The sequence below is a fragment of the Myotis nattereri genome (assembly GCF_964212035.1).
Source record: "Myotis nattereri genome assembly, chromosome: 12".
Lineage (NCBI taxonomy): Eukaryota > Metazoa > Chordata > Mammalia > Chiroptera > Vespertilionidae > Myotis > Myotis nattereri.
In genome coordinates, this window is record NC_138087.1 from 76,634,218 (window position 1) to 76,652,203 (window position 17,986).

General features: G+C 47.2%; 1 protein-coding gene across 1 annotated transcript in view; it reads left to right on the plus strand.

Moving 5' to 3' along the window:
* The window catches only part of RALGPS1 (Ral GEF with PH domain and SH3 binding motif 1), a 226,500-nt gene that overhangs the window by 69,965 nt on the left and 138,549 nt on the right, over positions 1 to 17,986 (plus strand). The window contains exon 5 of the mRNA XM_081103397.1: positions 14,323 to 14,406. Within this exon, the coding sequence (XP_080959523.1) occupies positions 14,323 to 14,406 (84 nt within the window). The remainder of the gene's footprint in view (positions 1 to 14,322; positions 14,407 to 17,986) is intronic.

The window sequence follows — 17,986 nt, forward strand, 5'->3', positions numbered from 1 at the left end:
CAGGGTGTGGAGCGCTCCAAAGCCCTAGTTCTTGGGAAGTGAGAGTTTAGAGCAAACTTTTAATTTATGGCTGAAGATTGTTTCGTTTTCTTGAGTGTAGGTCTTGAAAGTTTGAATCTTTATATGTAGATCAGCTTTTCCTTCAGTGGAAAATATGAGGTTCTTGGGTAAAACCTACTCATAAACACAGTCGTGATCCTCGCCCCCCCCCCACCCCCGCCCCCGCCCTGCATTGTGCATAAACTTTTTGGAGAGGGCAAGCCTCTCCGAACAGCCCAGACACTTCCCTTGCAGCCTTGCCCCTCTTTGCAGAACACAGCCCTCTCCTCAGCCGCCCTGCCCTCCCCCTGGTCCTGGAGCACTCAGGGTTCAGCCTGTGCATCCCCCATGGTCCATCTCAGACCCCAGGTGACACTGCAAGGTGATTGTGAGACTGAGGTGGTTCTAAGCCACTGCCCTCTGATGTGGGGGTGGGCCGAGCAGGCCAAGCAGTCTTGGCTGCATATGTGCTGAAGTCAAGGTTCAGGCAGCCCTTGAAGTCTGAGTGGCATCTGGAGGAGGGTGATGTGCAAGGGACCAGATGTCTGAGGTCTCCGCATGGAGTTATAGATGTGAATGTAATTAGAGGAGATATTCTTCCAAATGATCTTCATATGGCTTGCTTAGGCATTCCCGGGCCTGCTGGGATGGTGGCTTTTTATGCTCATTATTCAGTCGTCTCACGCATATTGACTATGTGTGAGGCTCCCTGCCTGGTGTTTCAGGGACTCAAGAATGGGTGAAAAATCCCTGGTTGAATGAGAAAGGTAAGAAGTTTATGTGTGTAATTGTAAGGGCCACACTGAAGGGGGCAGGCTAAGTGCTGTTCGGGAGGGAAACATCCCGGGGCTCCTGCTTGCTTCTTGCTGGGAAAGGTTGGTATGATTTGGACACAGAAAGGGCATTCCAGGTGGAGGGAGGGAGCAGCTTGAACACAGGTAAGGCAGTTGGGAAGAAAGCGGCCTTGTACCGGGACCAGTGAGCAGATTAGTTTGGCTAGAGCAAAAGAGAGGTGAAGGGTATTGTGGAAAATTAGACCAGAGATTAGAGTGGTCCCATCGTGGAGGTCCAAATGCTGTGCCCAGGCCTCGTGGAACCTGGTTCTATAAGCACTGGCAGATCTCTGCTTCCTTCAAGAAGCTGGTCAAGCAGCAGCCAAAGTCCTACAGGCCCCCTGCCAAAGCATGCTCCAAACCAAACCTGAGATGCTTTTCCCAGAATCCTGCTGTGGTCTCCCACCCCTGTAATGACACACCTGCCCACCCAGTCAGGCCAAAAACTTGTCATCAGCGACTCCTCCCTCTCCTGCATTCTCTACTCTTTGCACCCTGTCTCCCCATCTTCCACTCTTCTGTGTCCCCCGTGCCTCCTCCCAGCTCAGGCTGCCCTCTTACTTCCTCCTCAGTGTATATGCTTACCTCCCAACAGGCATCTCTACACCCACTTCTGCCTCATCCTACTCTGCTCCCCCCCACCCCCCGCAATTTTCAAATCTCTATCCACGTCACTGAGCTGCTTCAGAATTTCCACTGGTTTCCCCAGTGCCCGTAGGATCAGTTCCATGTGTTTAGGATGGGTATGCAGGCCTTGTGAGACCTGGCGTATCAGCCCTTCTTCTGGCCCTCCCCACTTCTGTCTCTGCTTCTCCTACTCCAGCTTCCCCGCAGGTCCTTGGGTCTGCTTCCAGGCCTGGCACTTGCTGTTCTCTGCCTGGTGTGTTTGCCCTCTGTGCCACTCCCTCTGTGTTATCTGGCTCACCACTAGCCCCCTGCTCCTTAGCTAAGCCAGCCCCGTGTTGCACTCTGTCTTCACACTCTGAACTTGTCCTTAGGCACTTAATAACACGTTCATAATTAACAAGGTCTTCTCCACTGGAAGGCAAATGCCCTGTTCACTCATTCCCCCAAGCCTTGCACAGTGCCTGGCACAGAGGAGGCACTTTGCAAAGACAGGCTGGCGATTGCTGATTAGATGGGGCCGAGACAGTTGAGGATCTGGCTGGGCCTGAGGTTGGGCTTGAAGCCATGGTCTCACTCCCTGTCTTATAAAAGGTAGTTTCACACCATCAAAGGCTAGTGGCTCCGTGTCTGAAAGGTTTCCTCACACTTCTAATTTAAATAAGTATCCCTATATAGATCAAACATTGGAAAGGTTGGTTTTTTCCTTTTAGTCGTTCAGGAGAGGAAACAGCTTTTCAGAAAGAGCCCTTCCTCCCGATCGGCTTGTGCACTGGCTGTCTGTGGTCACCATCAGGCAGTTCGAATGTCAAAACAGCCAGCACTCCTGTACTGTGTCCTGCTGTGCAGCCATTACTGGAATTTATCAAAAGTCTGGCTTTTATCCGGAAATCTTGCTCTGTCCAGGGACTTCAAGCTGCTTGTGATAAAAAACCGAGTACCTGGGAGTGGGGGAACACTCTTTCAGGGTGATGTTGAATGAAACTATTAACTTGATGAATAAAGACTTCCCCTGTGACTCCCTCCTGCAGCCCTGCCTCGCTCCATACTGTAATCAGGCCTGACTGCAGGGAGGGGCCGGGCATGTCCTTAGTCTGGCTATTAGAAAATGTAAAATATGTGTCTTGCATGATATTTCTGGGTTGTAGCTTCTAGGCTTTCTCAGCCAGGAATCCATGAGAGAATTAAGCCTAATGCCCGAAGGTCCGTTGTAACAAAGGCCCCATTCTCCGGAGAACACAGTCCCATCATTTTCTGTGTTCTGTGGTCCAGACAAGGAACCTAGTGGAGAAAGGCTGCTCCACCTGTTGTTTCTAATTTTAATTCACATTTCTGTAGTGTCTCTCTTTGTTGGTTTGAGATAGATGTTACTAAACTTCTAAGTCCTTTTTAAAATCTAAACAAATGCTTCATTTTGCTAATTATCTTGAAGTATCTGAGAGGATCATATCACTTTATATTCTTTGATTTATCAATGCACTGTTGTTATGCTAAAATTTTCATAACATTAGCTTATTCTTGTATTTCTTTGACAAACCTGCTAGGTAATGTGGGATGATTCTGTGTGCAGTGTGTGTGTGTGTGTGTGTGTGTGTGTGTGCGCGCGCACGAAGTTTATCTGTTAGAGCAGTGGTTCTCAACCTTCCTAATGCCGTGACCCTTTAATACAGTTCCTCATGTTGTGGTGACCCCCAACCATAAAATTATTTTCGTTGCTACTTAATAACTGTAATTTTGCTACTGTTATGAATCGTAATGTAAATATCTGATACCCAGGATGTATTTTCCTTGTTACAAATTGAACATAATTAAAGCATAGTGATTAATCACAAAAACAATATGTAATTATATATTCAATATGTGTTTTCCAATGGTCTTAGGTGACCCCTGTGAAAGGGTCGTTCGGCCCCCAAAGGGATCGCGACTCACAGGTTGAGAACTGCTGTGTTAGAGAGTGGTCGATAGCTGTGACTGAGCAAAGGAAGTAGGGTAGCACTGGAAGAGGAGTTGAATCCCGGTGCAGTTGTACAAAAGGACTCATCCATGGGGGATGATTCTTTCCCCTCTTGTTCTGAATTTGTTAGGTGTTAGGGTTTGGGACTTTTTCCTGTCACTTTTTGTATTCCGGAATAAATTATTTAGTATAAGAATTAGGTATTCTTTAGAAGTTTGAGAGGACTTGCTGGTAAAATCATATGGTTCCGGAACCTTTGAGTTAACTTTTTCAGTTTCCGATGTGGTGTTTAGCATACTCACCAGACATAGGAAAGTTTGGCCAAAAACTGGAAAGCAGTACAAAAGATTAGGTCATTGCCTGCCTCTTCCTATGAAGCAGGTACTTTCAGAAATTTCATGTTGTGTTCCCTCCCGTGTTCAGGGTGACCCTGCAGTATGTGAAGACCAAGATTAAGAAGGACTGAATTGTGCTGAAAAACGTGATTGCCAAATTTCAGTTGCAGTGGAAACAGTGAGCTGCAAATTAGAGATTGCACAAAACCAGAGTTAAAAGATGAGCTATAGGGTTCTCTTAAAACTCCAAGGAGAAACAAAAGGAGACAAACATGGTGAATTGTTTCTAGGAGATGTCATGTGTGCATCATAGGAATTCTACCAAAAGGAGGGATGGGGCAGATGTGAGAAGATGTTGGTAACATAGTAAGGACAGTAGCAGGTTATAAAACCACACATACAGTATGAGCTCAATTTTTGAGAGTGAGTGTGCACATGTGTGTGTGCCTTGCACTGGGAGTGGGGAGTGGCCACTGTCCAGGGGACAGAGGTGCTCGGTGGCTAAGGGCCCAGGCTCCTGACACCAACAGGCCTGCCTGAGTGTGAATCTTGGTTCTCATATTGACTACATCTGAGGATTTGAGCATATTATGTAACTTTTCCAAGTAAGCTTTGTCTCTTCATCTGTAATATGGGGCAGTAATTGTAGTGAGCATTCACTGAGCAACAGGTAAATGCATGTAAAACTGTGGACCTTGTGCCTGGCATTTAGTGAGCACTCAGTAAACATTGCTATTGTTGTTGCTGTCATTGCTATTGATGCAAATGTAAACTCTGATTTTCTCTGGGTATTGGGCTAATGGTGATTTAAATTTTCTTCTATGGGCTCTCTGCATTATCCAAATTTTCTGTAATGAACATATACTAGATCCCTAATAAGAAACCACCCACTAGTGGTTTTTTTCTAAAAAGAGAACGTCTGAATGATGTTATTTGGAAAAAACTTTCCCCAGGAATTTGGGGGAAGGGAATTGAGCCTCATCCCCAGTGTGAGAGTGGGAAAGAAGGGGTGGCCCTGTGGGGCTCCTATCGGGCCTACGAGTGGGAGAGCTGATCTGCCGATGGCTGCTCTCTGTCCTGTTCCTGGGGCCCTTTCTCTACCCGCCTAATGGACGGGAGCCTGTGCTCAGGGGCGCCCTTGGCTGCTGCCCTTCGCTGACAGCTGGTTCTGATTACGCAGAGCTGCACAGCACTAGGGCTGGAAAGGGAATGTTTTGGGAAATTTGCATCATCTTCATGATCCCAAGTCTACATGTTTTCTGAGCAGACAGTAGTTCAGGGATTTGATGAAATAGTGGTGGCTATAATCGAGTTGCTTTTCTATAGAAACTATGACTCAACACTGAGAAAGATGAATTACTTCTATTCATTCAGTGATCTCCCCCTCGTCACGCACCCTCACTCTACAGAAGGCACCATTTGTCCCCGGCGACTCTCCCCTCTTGTGATTTTCGAGTCAGGGGTGCTGAGGCCCGATGAAGGCCCCCGTGCTCATGCCTCCCTGGGCCCTGCCTCCTTCCCTTCTTCCCTTCTCCACACACACAGCCCCTAGCAGGTGTTTATTTCCAATTACTAAAGCGAATGGATCTCACATGATACTCTATGTGTGAGATTCTAGTACAGATGGGTCATAGCACAGCACGAGCACTTCATGGGTTTGGGTCTGTCTGCACTCATGTTATCAGAGCAGTAAAACGTACACAGCGTGAGGCTTTGGGAACTACCTCTTCTCCATCTCTTCCCATCCTTCTCAGAATAAAATCCAGCCCTTCGCTGTCCTCGAGCCAGGCTTCCCACCCCTTCCTTTCCCATCACCTCCCTGCCCACTGTCCCCCACGCTCGTTCTGCTGTAACCACACCAGCCACCCGGTTGTTCTGAGATCCCATGGCCGCCACCCAGGCTCTGTGCACCTGTCCTTCCTTCTGCCTGGAAGCCTCTCCCTGTATTTGTAGAGCTGCTTCACCTCCTTCCTCTCCGTGCTAGTGCCCGCCTGCCAGCCAGGCCTGGGGCATCCCCTCCAAACATTCCATTCCTTCGTCCTGTTGATACTTTATTAGGATTTGTCATCTGACTTATTACAAGTTTCTCATCTCTCTCCCTTCCTGTAGGACACAGGCTCCATGAAAGCCCCAGCATGTTTTGTTCCTGGCTGTATTTCCTAAAACAGCGGTCGCCAACTGGTGGTCTGCGGACCACTGGTGGTCAGTGAGGTCCGAAAGGTTGGCAACCGCTGTCCTAAAACATACGTTAACTTTGATAAAGAAATGAATGCAGACATGCTTACTGTTGTCCCTTTTTTCTTTCTCATCCTTCTTTATCCTTTCTTCTCACCCTTTCCCCTTCTCTTCCTCTTCCTCCTACTCCTCCTCATCATCATCTAAGAAAGAGGTAAGGACACTGCTGCCCACGGACAGCTACTCAGAAGGCTCTGACCTAAAAGTGTCTTTTAGCACCTCAGCCTTGGGGAACAAAGCAGGGCAGTGTAGGTGTCTTTGCTGCCTTGAGTTATGCCTGTCTACCCCATAGGACGGACACTGAGCCCCTCAAGGCCCTGGCACATTGCTGTCACTTAGCCCTGCCTTCCCTTCCTCCTTCCTCCCTCTCTTCCTCAATCTCTCCCTCCCTTCATTCTTTCCTTCCTTTCTTACATCCTTCCTCTCTTCCCTTGCCTCCTTTTGCCTTTCTCCTTCTCTTTTCTTCTCCTTCCATTTTTCATTACAGCTGGTTTTGTTTCAGGGAGGGTTTATGCAGCTCCTGCCAGGAGCCCTCCAGGACGCTGTCCGGCTCCCCAGTGAGCTGCTGCCTCCTTTGGGCTTCACTTGCTTAAAGCCCTAACATCTCTCTGTAGGACAGGCCTGTTTCCCGAAGGTCCAGCTGGTCGTGATTTCGCAGGAGTACTCCATCAAAAGGTACAGAAGCTTCTAGTGGGCATGTGAAAACTGTATGTTATTTATAAATGTTGGAACTGACAGGTTATAAGCTGGTAATGACTTTATAAAAAAAATTGTATATTTCTGAGTAATTACTCGACTGTGAAGATTTAATTTTAGAAGGATTACAGTGTGTAATATTGAATTATGTCATCTATTAAAATTTGTTCAAAGTTATCCTGTACATGATAATCAGATAGTACAGAAGATCTTGTGAAAAAGGGCTTGAACCCTTACCCCTCCCCCCCCCCCCCCAGAGGTGAACTCTTTAAACTGGTTTTTCTTCTACTGGTGACTTTTGGAACTTTATTTGGTGCATGGAAACCTTAATTTGTAGTTTCATCAGCTTTAAACAGTGTTTCCCGACTGTTCACTTCCTACGCTTTCCTTTCCCCCTCCACCTGCCATCTCCATCAGCTGTACTGTCTCATTGTCAGATTAGTTAAATTAACATTTGGACATTCTGCAACTGCAACCAAGTCCATCACACTTTCCCTCAGGTTGACCCTAAAAGTTGAAAACCAACAAGCAGCATTTATTATTGTTACGGCTGTGTAAACATTACCCAGTGCCACAGCTGTGCACATGCTGCTCAGTGCCACTCTGTGGTGTGCCAGGGTTGCACTTCATTCTTTGATGACCCTCGTCATTCAAGGGATAATGTGCCTCCCATCAGGGACCTACAGATTCTCTTTCCTTTCAATCCAACTAACTGATATTAGAATGTATATAGGTATATAATATTTAAATAGATACAACTATTAAAAAACATTTAAACGTATTAAATATGTACTATTTAAGTGCACATAAATTTAAAAACATATCACATTTAAATTTATACAACTAGGAATTCTTGTTTTTTGTTATTCTTAGAGATTATAATTGCTTTCTTTCTAGTATCATTTGCCTTTGTCATGTCCTCAAATCTTTTCAAACTTTCTATTATATTTTTATTTCTATCAATTTTTTTTAAATATATATTTTATTGAGTTTTTACAGGGAAGAAGGGAGAGGGATAGAGAGTTAGAAACATGGATGAGAGAGAAACATCGATCAGCTGCCTCCTGCACGCCCCCCAGTGAGGATGTGCCCGCAACTAAGGTACATGCTCTTGACCGGAATCGAACCTGGGACCCTTGAGTCCGCAGGCCGACGCTCTATCCACTGAGCCAAACCGGTTCGGCATTTCTATCAATTTTTTAATCTCATTAATTTTCCCCCTTCAGGGCCCTTTGGTCCTTAGTCTTTTTGCTCAGCTATTATTATGGGATTTCCCTTCACAGTTCCATATGCTTGGACTATTTTCTTTCCTTTTCTTTTTTAAAGTCATATTTATGAAGGTTTACTTTTATCCAATATAATTCACCCTTTTTAGTGAACAGTTTGTTGAGTTTTGATAGATGCATATTCTCACGTAAACCACCACCATCCAGAAAGAGAACGTCTATTGATTTAAAATAACCCTGTGCCCACTGTAGTCAGTTTGCCTCCTGTCCCAAGTCCCTGGAATCAGGGACGCAATTTTTGCCCCTGTAGTTTTTACTTTTCTCAGAATGTCATATCAATGGAATCATATAATGTTTTTGTGTCTGGTTTCTTTCATTTAGCATAAAGCTTGACATTCATCTGTGCTGATGCACTTTGTCCCTTCTTTACTGCTGAGTAGCATCTGTATATATAAAAGGCTAATATGCAAATTATCCCCTCGGGAGTTCAACCAGGAGGCCAGGAGTTCGATTGCTTGCTATGACATGTGCTGACCACCAGGGAGCGGCGCGGAACAAAGGAAGGCCCTGGCCAGCAGCTGGTAGCCAGGGAAGGAAGGCCCCCAGCCGGCAGCCGGAAGCCCCCAATGGGCTCTGATCACCGGCCAGGCCTAGGGACTCTACCTGTGCAGGAATTTCATGCATTGGCCCTCTAGTTTGATTATATGGCTGTCTCACAGTTTGTTTATCCCTTCACTGACTGATGGGAATCCGGGTTGCTTTTAGTTTGGGGAAATTGAGAGTGAAACTGCCATAAACATGCGTATATGTTTTTGTGTGTGGACAAATGTTTGCATTAGCGAGATTGCTGGTCATTTGGTATGTGTATGTTTAATGTTATGAGAAACTGCCAAACTGCTTTCCCATATTGCTGTACCATCTTGCATACCCAACAGTGACGTTTGAGAGTCCTAAAGTGTTTACTCCAGTGTCAGCCCCCACACCAACCCCAAAACTGGCACAGTCTTTCCCATTGCCTCAGTGGGCCACCCTTCCCTGGGGTGTTTTTAGAACTTCTTTGGCTAAGTGTGGGATTATTCCACCAATTCTGAAGATTGTCCCAGAGGATAGATGGGAGGAATGGGGAGGAACACAGGGGGGAGGAAGAGAAAGGTTGTCACTGAGCAAAGTGGTATGTGGTGCTGGCTGCTAGCCTGGTGGTGGTCCCTTTCCTCGAGGTGATGCCTGTTCGGTGTAGGCATGTTGTAGGGATGTGATTTGGAGAAGACTGCAGTCAGAAGTAAGCACATGCATGGGAGCACCGTGTGTAGGCACCAGCTTCCTATGGCCTGGCAGCCTAGATCCTTTGGGGGATCTTCAGGGAGGACTTGTCCCACTCCCCAGATCTCCTCTTCCAGGGCTGTTCCTCCTGACCCCAAGACATGGTCAGGGTCAGGCCTTTCTCAGGCCACCTCAGGGCATCTGACTCCCAGACACCTCAGAACAAAGCTGGCAGCCCGAGAGGGCGCTCCTGGCAGTGTGGCCAGGGAAGTTTTGCGGGGCGAGCTGAAAGCAGTGTTGACTCTTACTGTCACCAAGGAATGCTTGCCGATGAGGGCGCCGAGACAAAGTTGTTTTTACATCACCAAGGGGTTTTTCCATAGTTTCCTTGTAACAAACATTCTCCTTTGATGTCAGAATGGACGTCTAAATGAATCTCACATTGTTGTGTGCTTTTTATGGAGGGCAGCTGGTCAGACACCCTTTTGGTCTGGGCTTGCTGATTTTGAGGTGTTTGTGTGATGCCACGGAAGGTGTGGCCAGCAGGTTGCTGAATATCCATCCTGGGCTGGAGCTCAGGAGAGAAACTTGGGCTGAACAGACGTGCGGTTGAGGCCATGGCGGTAAATGAGATCTTCCAGAGGGAACCCAGACATAGGAGAATGTAGACGATGAGCATGGACAGATGTTGGTGGGGGTGGGGTACATGTGTCAGAAAAGAAAAAAGAAAATAAGCCTGAGAGTGGGGGGCCTGCGAGGTGAGAAGGCAACCAGAAGAACGCATGGCTGAAGGCGAGGACAGAGCAACAAATACGGCAGAGGGGTTGCCTAGCCAGGACGTTGTCGCTGGGAGAGAAAAGGCAGTTTCAGCCCAGCCGATGTGGCTCAGTGGTTGAGCATTGACCTATGAAACAGGAGGTCACAGTTGGATTCCAGGTCAGGCCACATGCCTGGGTTGTGTGCTCGATCTCCAGTGTGGGGTGTGCAGGAGGCAGTTGATCAGTGATTCTCTCTCGTCATTGATGTTTCTATCTCTCTCTTCCTTTCTGAAATAAAATAATATGTATTTTTTTAAAAGAAAAAGAAAACAAAAGGGCCATTTCAGTGGAGAAAGGTGGAGAGGGAAGCCAGTTGAAACAGTGAGAACCGATGGCCCTTTCAAGACGTTCCCTGCAAGGAGAAGAAAGAGCTAGCAGGAGCGGGAGGAGACTGGAGGTCTAGAACATAAACATCATCACCATTATTATTAATGGGAGAGGCTTATGCACATTAGAGTGCTAGTGGGAAGAGGAAGTTGGGGAGGAAGAGGAAATTGGGGAGGAGGAGGGTGGAGATACTGGAACAAAAGAGGGTATCAGGTCCTCTGAGCGAGGGGCAGGGATGGGACCTAGAGCCCAGGAGGAGGGTGGATCCTGCGGGCAAGGGGCCTCCCTTTCCCAGAAGCCAGAGGAGGGTACATTTGTAGGTTTAGTGGTAGAAAGTTTTCTTCTAACATGTTTTCCCTCCCTGACGAACCCGGGGAACATCCACCTCACAGAGAGACCCCAGAGAAGCTGGCACATCCAGCTGACCTCAGCAGGGGACAGAGTCAGAGTCAGGACAGGGCGGCTGAGTGGCTCCTCAGGACCCTACCAGCATCAGCCCACACCCTGTCTCGCTTCTAGAACCAGCCCTGTCTCCTCTGGTCAACTCGGACTTAATTACACTCGAATCCGTTCCATAGCATGGACCTTTTTTAGGCATTAGTGACTGGAAGAGCATTGTTCTATTACCTCACATTTTCCAAACCCACTTCACACAGATGGAATCTCTTGTAATCCTATAAGGCCAAACACAGAAGAGGAGCAGGGCCAAGGAGGTGGGGCTCAGGGCCTGTTTTAGTAGATAGAATAGCCTTATTTCTTTTGACATCGTGATAAATCTTTCTGCGCTGCGTTTGGGAGATTTCAGCACTGAGGAACGCGTTCATTCAACAAATGCTGCTCGGCATCTGCTGTGAGCCAGGCCTTGCTCTCCATGTCGCCTCTCTGACAGCCTCTCTCTTGGTCTGTGGAGGCGGTGTCACCATCCCTGCTTCATCAGCCGGGAAACTGATGCGAGAGAGCTGAACTCACCTTCGGTCGCCCAGGAATAAGTGGCAGGGCTGGGATTTGGGGTGAGGTCCTTGGTTGGCTCTAAGTCCTTTGATCCTTCTATTTTATCAAGGAAGTTCTTCAACAGTGTTTTACTCTGTTGGGGTTTTAATTCTAAATATTACGGGCCTTCCAGTGCCAAAGGTTGCTTAGGGAATTGTCAAAACCCAAGAACTACACATACGGTTTTTGAGTCACGGTCTTAGAAATGTTCAAATAAATTCAGGGCAGATGTATTAACTGCGTGCTTTGGTTCCTGCCTGCATGACATCAGCAAAATGAAAGAGAAATAATAGATTTTTAAATAGTTTAAGACAGCAATAAGAGTGTGGTGTGCGAGAAGCAGAGGGTGTTTGGGGTTAGAGCTGATTCTGACGGCGCATGACCGGGGAAGAGGTGAGGAGATAACCTTTATCACACATCACGTGCTGGGTGCTCTGGGTGTATTAATCTCACCTAATTGTCAAGATGAACTTCACAGATAAATAGAGTACTACACCCATTTTAAGATGAGAAAATTGAGGTTCTGAGAAGATAAGCATCATGTAGGACCCGGGTCTTTCTTTTTTCTTTTTAATAATTTTATTTTTATTTACTTATTTTCCTCGCCCCCTCACCCCATTGATTTTTAGAGAGAGTGGAAGGGAAGGGGAGAGGCATAGAGAGAGAAACATCAATGTGAGAGAGGCACATTGATTGGTTGCCTCCCGCACATGCCCTGACCAGGGCCAGGGATTGAGCCTGCAACCAAGGTATGTGCCCTTGACTGCATCTGAATCAAACCTGGGACCCCAGTCCACAGGCTGATGCTCTATCCGCTGAGCCGAACTAGCTAGGGCTGAGCCTGGTCTTTCTAAGGGGAAGATCCACATTGCTCCCTTTCAGGATGCCTTCCTAAGTTACTTATGGCATGGTGTAAGATTGGGGACTCAAATGTACACACACACACACACACACACACACACACACACACACGTATAATTTTGGCTATTTATCAAAGAAGTCAGAAAAAAATAAAATGAAAGGAGCAACTATTGGCCAGAAATTAGGCAACAACCATGCCTCAGTCCTTGAATACCAGTTTTATGAATTCACTTCTCTATCTGATTATAACCCATACCTTTCTGGGACTGACTTTGGGATTCACAGGGGAGAAAGGCTCTTGTCCTCACAATTAAACATTGAAAGGGAAATAATATACATTTGCAAAACGATTAAAATAGGTGAAAAGAAGTTAATATAAAATAGGGTGGGAGAAGTAAATATAACTCAGGTAGGCCAAATATACTTTTCAGATAAAGGAGAATCATGGTACACAGGTAATTTATTATTATTTTTAATCCTCATCCAAGGTATATGTTTATTGATTTGAGAGATAGATAGATAGACAGACAGACAGACATTGATGTGACTGGAACATCGATTGGTTGCTTCCCATAGGTGCCCCAGCCAGGGATCGAACCCACAACCTTTTTGGTGTAAGAGATAATGCTCCAACTAACAGCCACCCAGCCAGGCTACACAGGTAAATTTTACATCTCAAAGGCATTCATATGCACTTTTGAAAGACAGTAGAGTCAAATTATCTTTTCAAGAGGACGAATGATACTGAGGCCCTTAACCTTTTTGTTAAAATGGTTGTGCTGAGAATTAGGTAACATGGGAAGTACCTCTCCAGTGCTGGCGTGTGTGTGGGGTGGTTCTTGATAAATGGCAGCATTGGTTAATATCATTGTCATTACTGTTATTTAGGGTGTGAAGGACTTGGCAGAGTCAGGGATGGTTGTGTTTCCTCATGTGGGTAACCGGGAGGGCGATGATGCCATTTACAGAAACGAGGTGGCCAGGAAGAGGAGCTGTTTTTAGCTTCTGGCTGGTTCTCAGTCGTTCTCAAGGCCAGGTCATTCATCTGGTGTCCAGAGCTGTCCATTGCCTTCAGCTAGGCTGTGGTTTAAAGTTGGGTCCTGAGATGCATTGGAAGGGCGCGGCACTTTAGGCATAACTGCTCAGCCAGCAAGTTTTGTCTTGTCCATTCCTGCTGCCCTCTCTGGCTTTCTAGCAGACTCTGATCTGTGTCTATTCCAGTTGGTGGACAGCTGGCTCTCACTAAAGATCTTATAAAAGTTCCAGGCGTGTGGTAAAATAATGTTATTAATAATACTGAGGCCTGATATGAACTAAAAGGAGGTCTTGTCACTTAGGGGTGGAGAACTTTAGAATCTTTCCCCATTCTCTGCCAGAGCTCCACAGGCACTAGCTGAGAATGCTAGGTATTTGAATAGGGGCTTTTCCTTGGTCCTTTTATACAATCCCCTTAGACTGCTCCTGTTATCTCCCTTGGATCAGAACCAGCCTCATGGAAAGGTAAATTTTAGGTAGTTTGATCGAACTATAATGCTAAGCCTGCTGAAAAAGAAGAGACAAGGCCCCTGAAAGAGATATTAAAGGGAACCTCTCCTCTGTCCCCTTTTGGTTATATGATGGATGGGAGGCTCCAGCTTCAGGTAGGAATCAAGGTAATCCCAGAAGCTTCCCTGGTTGCAGTGGGCTTGGGTCAGGCTTTCCTTGACCCGAGGAATAGAGGATGTCATGTAGCTGATGAAACCTGAGATTCTCCAGCCAGATTTAAAGTTCGAGTTTGCCTTTGGGGGGATGAGTCCCACTAGTTAAAACGTTATGTCCTCTCTCAGACAATTTGAGTCAAGAAGGGATTTCTGGTCCCAGAGAAGCTGGTGGAGTGGCAGTGGTGAGGTTGAGTATTTTGGACAGAAGTCCTGGGGAATAGGGCTGTAGAGAAAGCATCCCCCTTCTCATCTCTAGGGTCCCAGGAAGCGCCTCCTCCCAGCCTTCCTCTCCAGAGGCAGAGGATCTTCCCACTCTGGTGAGGATAGCTCTTCCCCACCTCCATATACGCATTCCAATCAGGTGCCCCTGCTGTGTTTGCATCCCAATTAGAACCACTGTTGAAATGGACTCTTTGCTTCCTAGGAACTAGCCAGCTGTGGATGGAGTAAGAAGGAGAAACATAGTCTCGCCCCAAACGTTGTGGCCTTTACCCGGAGGTTTAACCAGGTAAGCAACCCCTTGCATGTGCCTGTCCAATAGCAGTGTTGCCACCTGTAGACTGGGGAACCCTGCTGGGGTTCAATTCTAAACACTTGGTCCCAGGTCCATGCCCCTCTTCCTGAACCCCCACTTTCATCCATTCTTGGGCCATCACAGTCCTCTTTTCTCACAGCAGGTGGAACTGAACACATCTTTCCTGTGTTTAAATCACTTCAGTGGCTTCCAGTTCCACATAAGCTAAGGTTCAAGCACCTTCATTGCCCTGCAAGGTCCTGCATGCTGGATCTGGCTATGTCTACCCGCCAGCCTCATCTCTTGCCCCTCCCCCTACTCTGTGGGCTTCGGCCACCCTGGCCTTCCTTTCCTTTCCCAATGCATCATACCTCTCTCCCGTCAGGCTTCCATGCATGCTGTCTTCTCAGCTCAGAATTCTTCCTCAGCCTGAACGGCATTTCCTGGGGAGTCTTCCATGAACCCCAGCCTGTATAAGGTCTCCCGTCATGCATTCCCTCACTGCACCTGTGCTTCTCCATGTGGCCCGCCCTCACCTGTCCTCATTTTGTGCGACTCTCCAGTCTCCAGCTTCCTTCCCCGTCTGTGGGCTCCATGAGGGCAGGAACTCTCTCTGCCTTGTTCATCACTGCGTCCCCCACCTTTTGCCCAAGGTCAGCATAGAATAGACCCTCAGTAAATACATGTGGAATGAGTGAATGAGGTGCTCAGGAAGCATTCCTTGAAGTGAATTTCTTTGAATTCCTGATGGCCTGCTCACTGGCCTCATACATCCTACTACAAATTGACTAGGTCCAGCCAGAACTTTTGTTCCATGTTTGAAGATCTGCATCCCTACTTACTAAGTGATAGTGGGGACTTGGCCTGCTGAAGGGGTGGGCTTCTGATTGCTGTCAGATCTCCCAGGACATGGTCATCAGTAGGAAGCACCCTGCACACCCTGAAATGGTGCTGCTGACAGTTGTTCTTATTTTCTGCTTGTTTTACTGGTTTCCAGTGAGGACAGTGGCTTAGAGGTTGCGTGGTGTGCATGACTGGGTCTCTGGGTGATGGGCCTGGGTTCCCTCTGGCGCCTTCCTCCAGCTGGGCGTTCCCTCTTGGAAATGCCGGGTCCTGTGCATCACATTACCCAGCCCCCACCCCCACCAGACCTCCCCACTCTGGGCTGCCACCCCGAGTACAGCAGGAGCCTCAGAGAGGCACCAGCTTGAGTCCTCAGAGCAAGGCTGCGTTAGCATGACTTGTTTTATGAGACAATGGGAACTAAGGAGGGCCTGACGGCGGTAGGGAGTGCACACCGTTTGTTTTGAAAAGGAAGTTCTAAAGTCTTTTGTTTCTTTTTTCTTTGTTTTCAAAATCTTTTCCTTTTCAACTGAGCTTAGTCTTTTAAGAAAACACACCAAAAACCAGATGTGCACACACTATCAGGGGATTCATAGTTTCTTAGCAAAACTGTCTGACTCAGAGCCAGCGCTGTCCCACCTCCGACCAGCCGCCGAGCTCCCGGAGGCCACTGGGGGCTCTGATGTAATCTGCTTGGCACAGGAGGCCAGGTCAGCGTGGCCAAGGGCGGCGTGGCTCATCCTGTGAACAATGGCATCATGTCCAGATCAGACCAATACAACAAACCAGATCAAAGCCACACTCTCCCGAATGGTACCTGAGAGAGGGTCTTCCTGCGGCCCGTCAGCTCCTCAGAGCAGCAGCTCGTGGACATATTCTGGTAGCTCCGGTTTGAAAACTGGCCGGTGGCCAGGTCTGGTCAGCCACTGGGCTGCTTTCCCTGAGATAAACTGATTGGCATTCCTTCCTAGCAGACTTCCATATGCGAGAACAAGCTTCTCCATCGGACTCCAGACAAAGGAAAGCAGTCACTTACCTTTCTGAGCCCCATTTCCCTTATCTGTGAGAACAGTAACAGTACTCACCTTGCACGATTGTTATGAAAGTGAAACGAAAAAGCCACTCCGGGGGAAGGAGAGAGCTGACTGTGGAAATATAGAAAGACTCTCGGGCAGAGACGATGGCCCAGATGAAACCGAGATTGTGACTTTTAAAGTGGTTCCAGTGCACAAGGGTAGATGGTTTTCTGAAGTTACACTTTGCAGCCTGGGAGTAGGGACATAGGAGGGCAAATGCTTGGATCCAGCCACAGGTCGGGGTTAGCAAAGCAGAGTTTTTGAAGGAGCAAGGGCAAGGGAACTTAAAGTGCTGACTAAGGGCTGAAGTGACAAATGATAGGGGAGCAGTCTGCTCAGAGGAAAGGGCTGCTGGGGACTGCAGGTGTGGTGAAAAGGAAGGACAGGCACAGTGGGGGCTCTGGGATAAGGGAAGGTTGAAAGGTTGTGGCCCAAGACTGGAATGTAAAGTTTCTGGTGCAGAGCAGTTCTGGGTGATTATGAGGAGGAGGTGACTGAAGTGGTAGGTGGGGTAAGAGTTGCTGAAGTGGCCAAGCAACCTTGAGGCCACAGTCATGCACAGTGATATTGAAGTTGCCCAAGGAAGAAGGCAGAGTTTGGTATGGAGAGGAAGACAGTGATCCAGAACCTGATCTGTTTACCATTTCTATAGCTTCACCCTTTTCAGATGTCAAAGTGGGTGGGATCATATATAAAGAGCCCTTTCAGACTGGCTCTTTCATTGAGCAATATGTATTTAAGATTCATCCATGTCTTTATATGGCTTGATGTCTTAATTTTTTTATGAATACAATTCCATTGTATGGACATACCAGCTTGTCTACCCATTCACCTACTGAATGATATCTTATTTACTTCCAGTTTTCTATAATTATGAGCAAAACTGCTGTAAACAAATGCATGTCTGTCTGTCTGTCTGTCTGTCTCTCTCTCTCTCTCTCTCTCTCTCTCTCTCTCTCTCTGTGTGTGTGTGTGTGGTCACAAAATTTCAAATACGCTTGGTAAATACCTAGGAGTACAATCACTGGATTGTGTCTGTACCATTTTTCATTCCCACCAGCAATGAATGTAAGTTTGTGTTCCTTCAGATCCTTGCCAGCAATTAGTATTGTCAGGGTTTTAAATTTGTATTTATTTATTTTAGCCATTCTAATGGTGTGTGGTGATCTCACTTTCCGTTGCTTTATCCAGCCACTCCTGGGTGCCTCGCATGAAGAGCAGGGGGACTGTCACACAGGAGTGGCATGTCAACATTACAGTGGCCAGAGGGTGAGGGGAAAGAAAGCATGTTACATAAGGACCACGTGAAGGATCTAGGATTGAGAAGACTCAGGGAGGAGATAGTCAGGGTTTTTTCAAGTAATTGAGGGGTTCCTCTGGGGAAGCTGATTAAGCATAACCTATAGGGCCCAGTCAGTAAGTGTAGGAACCAGAGGATGGGAGTGGGGAGGCAGTGCCTTACCCTCATACAAGGTAGTTAGTTTCCTGCCTATGAGAGCCCAGGCAGAGACCAGACAGGCCTTTATCACAGTGACTGTAGAACATCATGGGGCGGAGGGTGGAGGGTGCGGAGGTTGAGGGAAAGAGGGGGCCTTGAAGTCCCTTCTAACTCCAGGTTTCTAAGAAAACTGTGAATGGGCTTATGAGAAATTTAT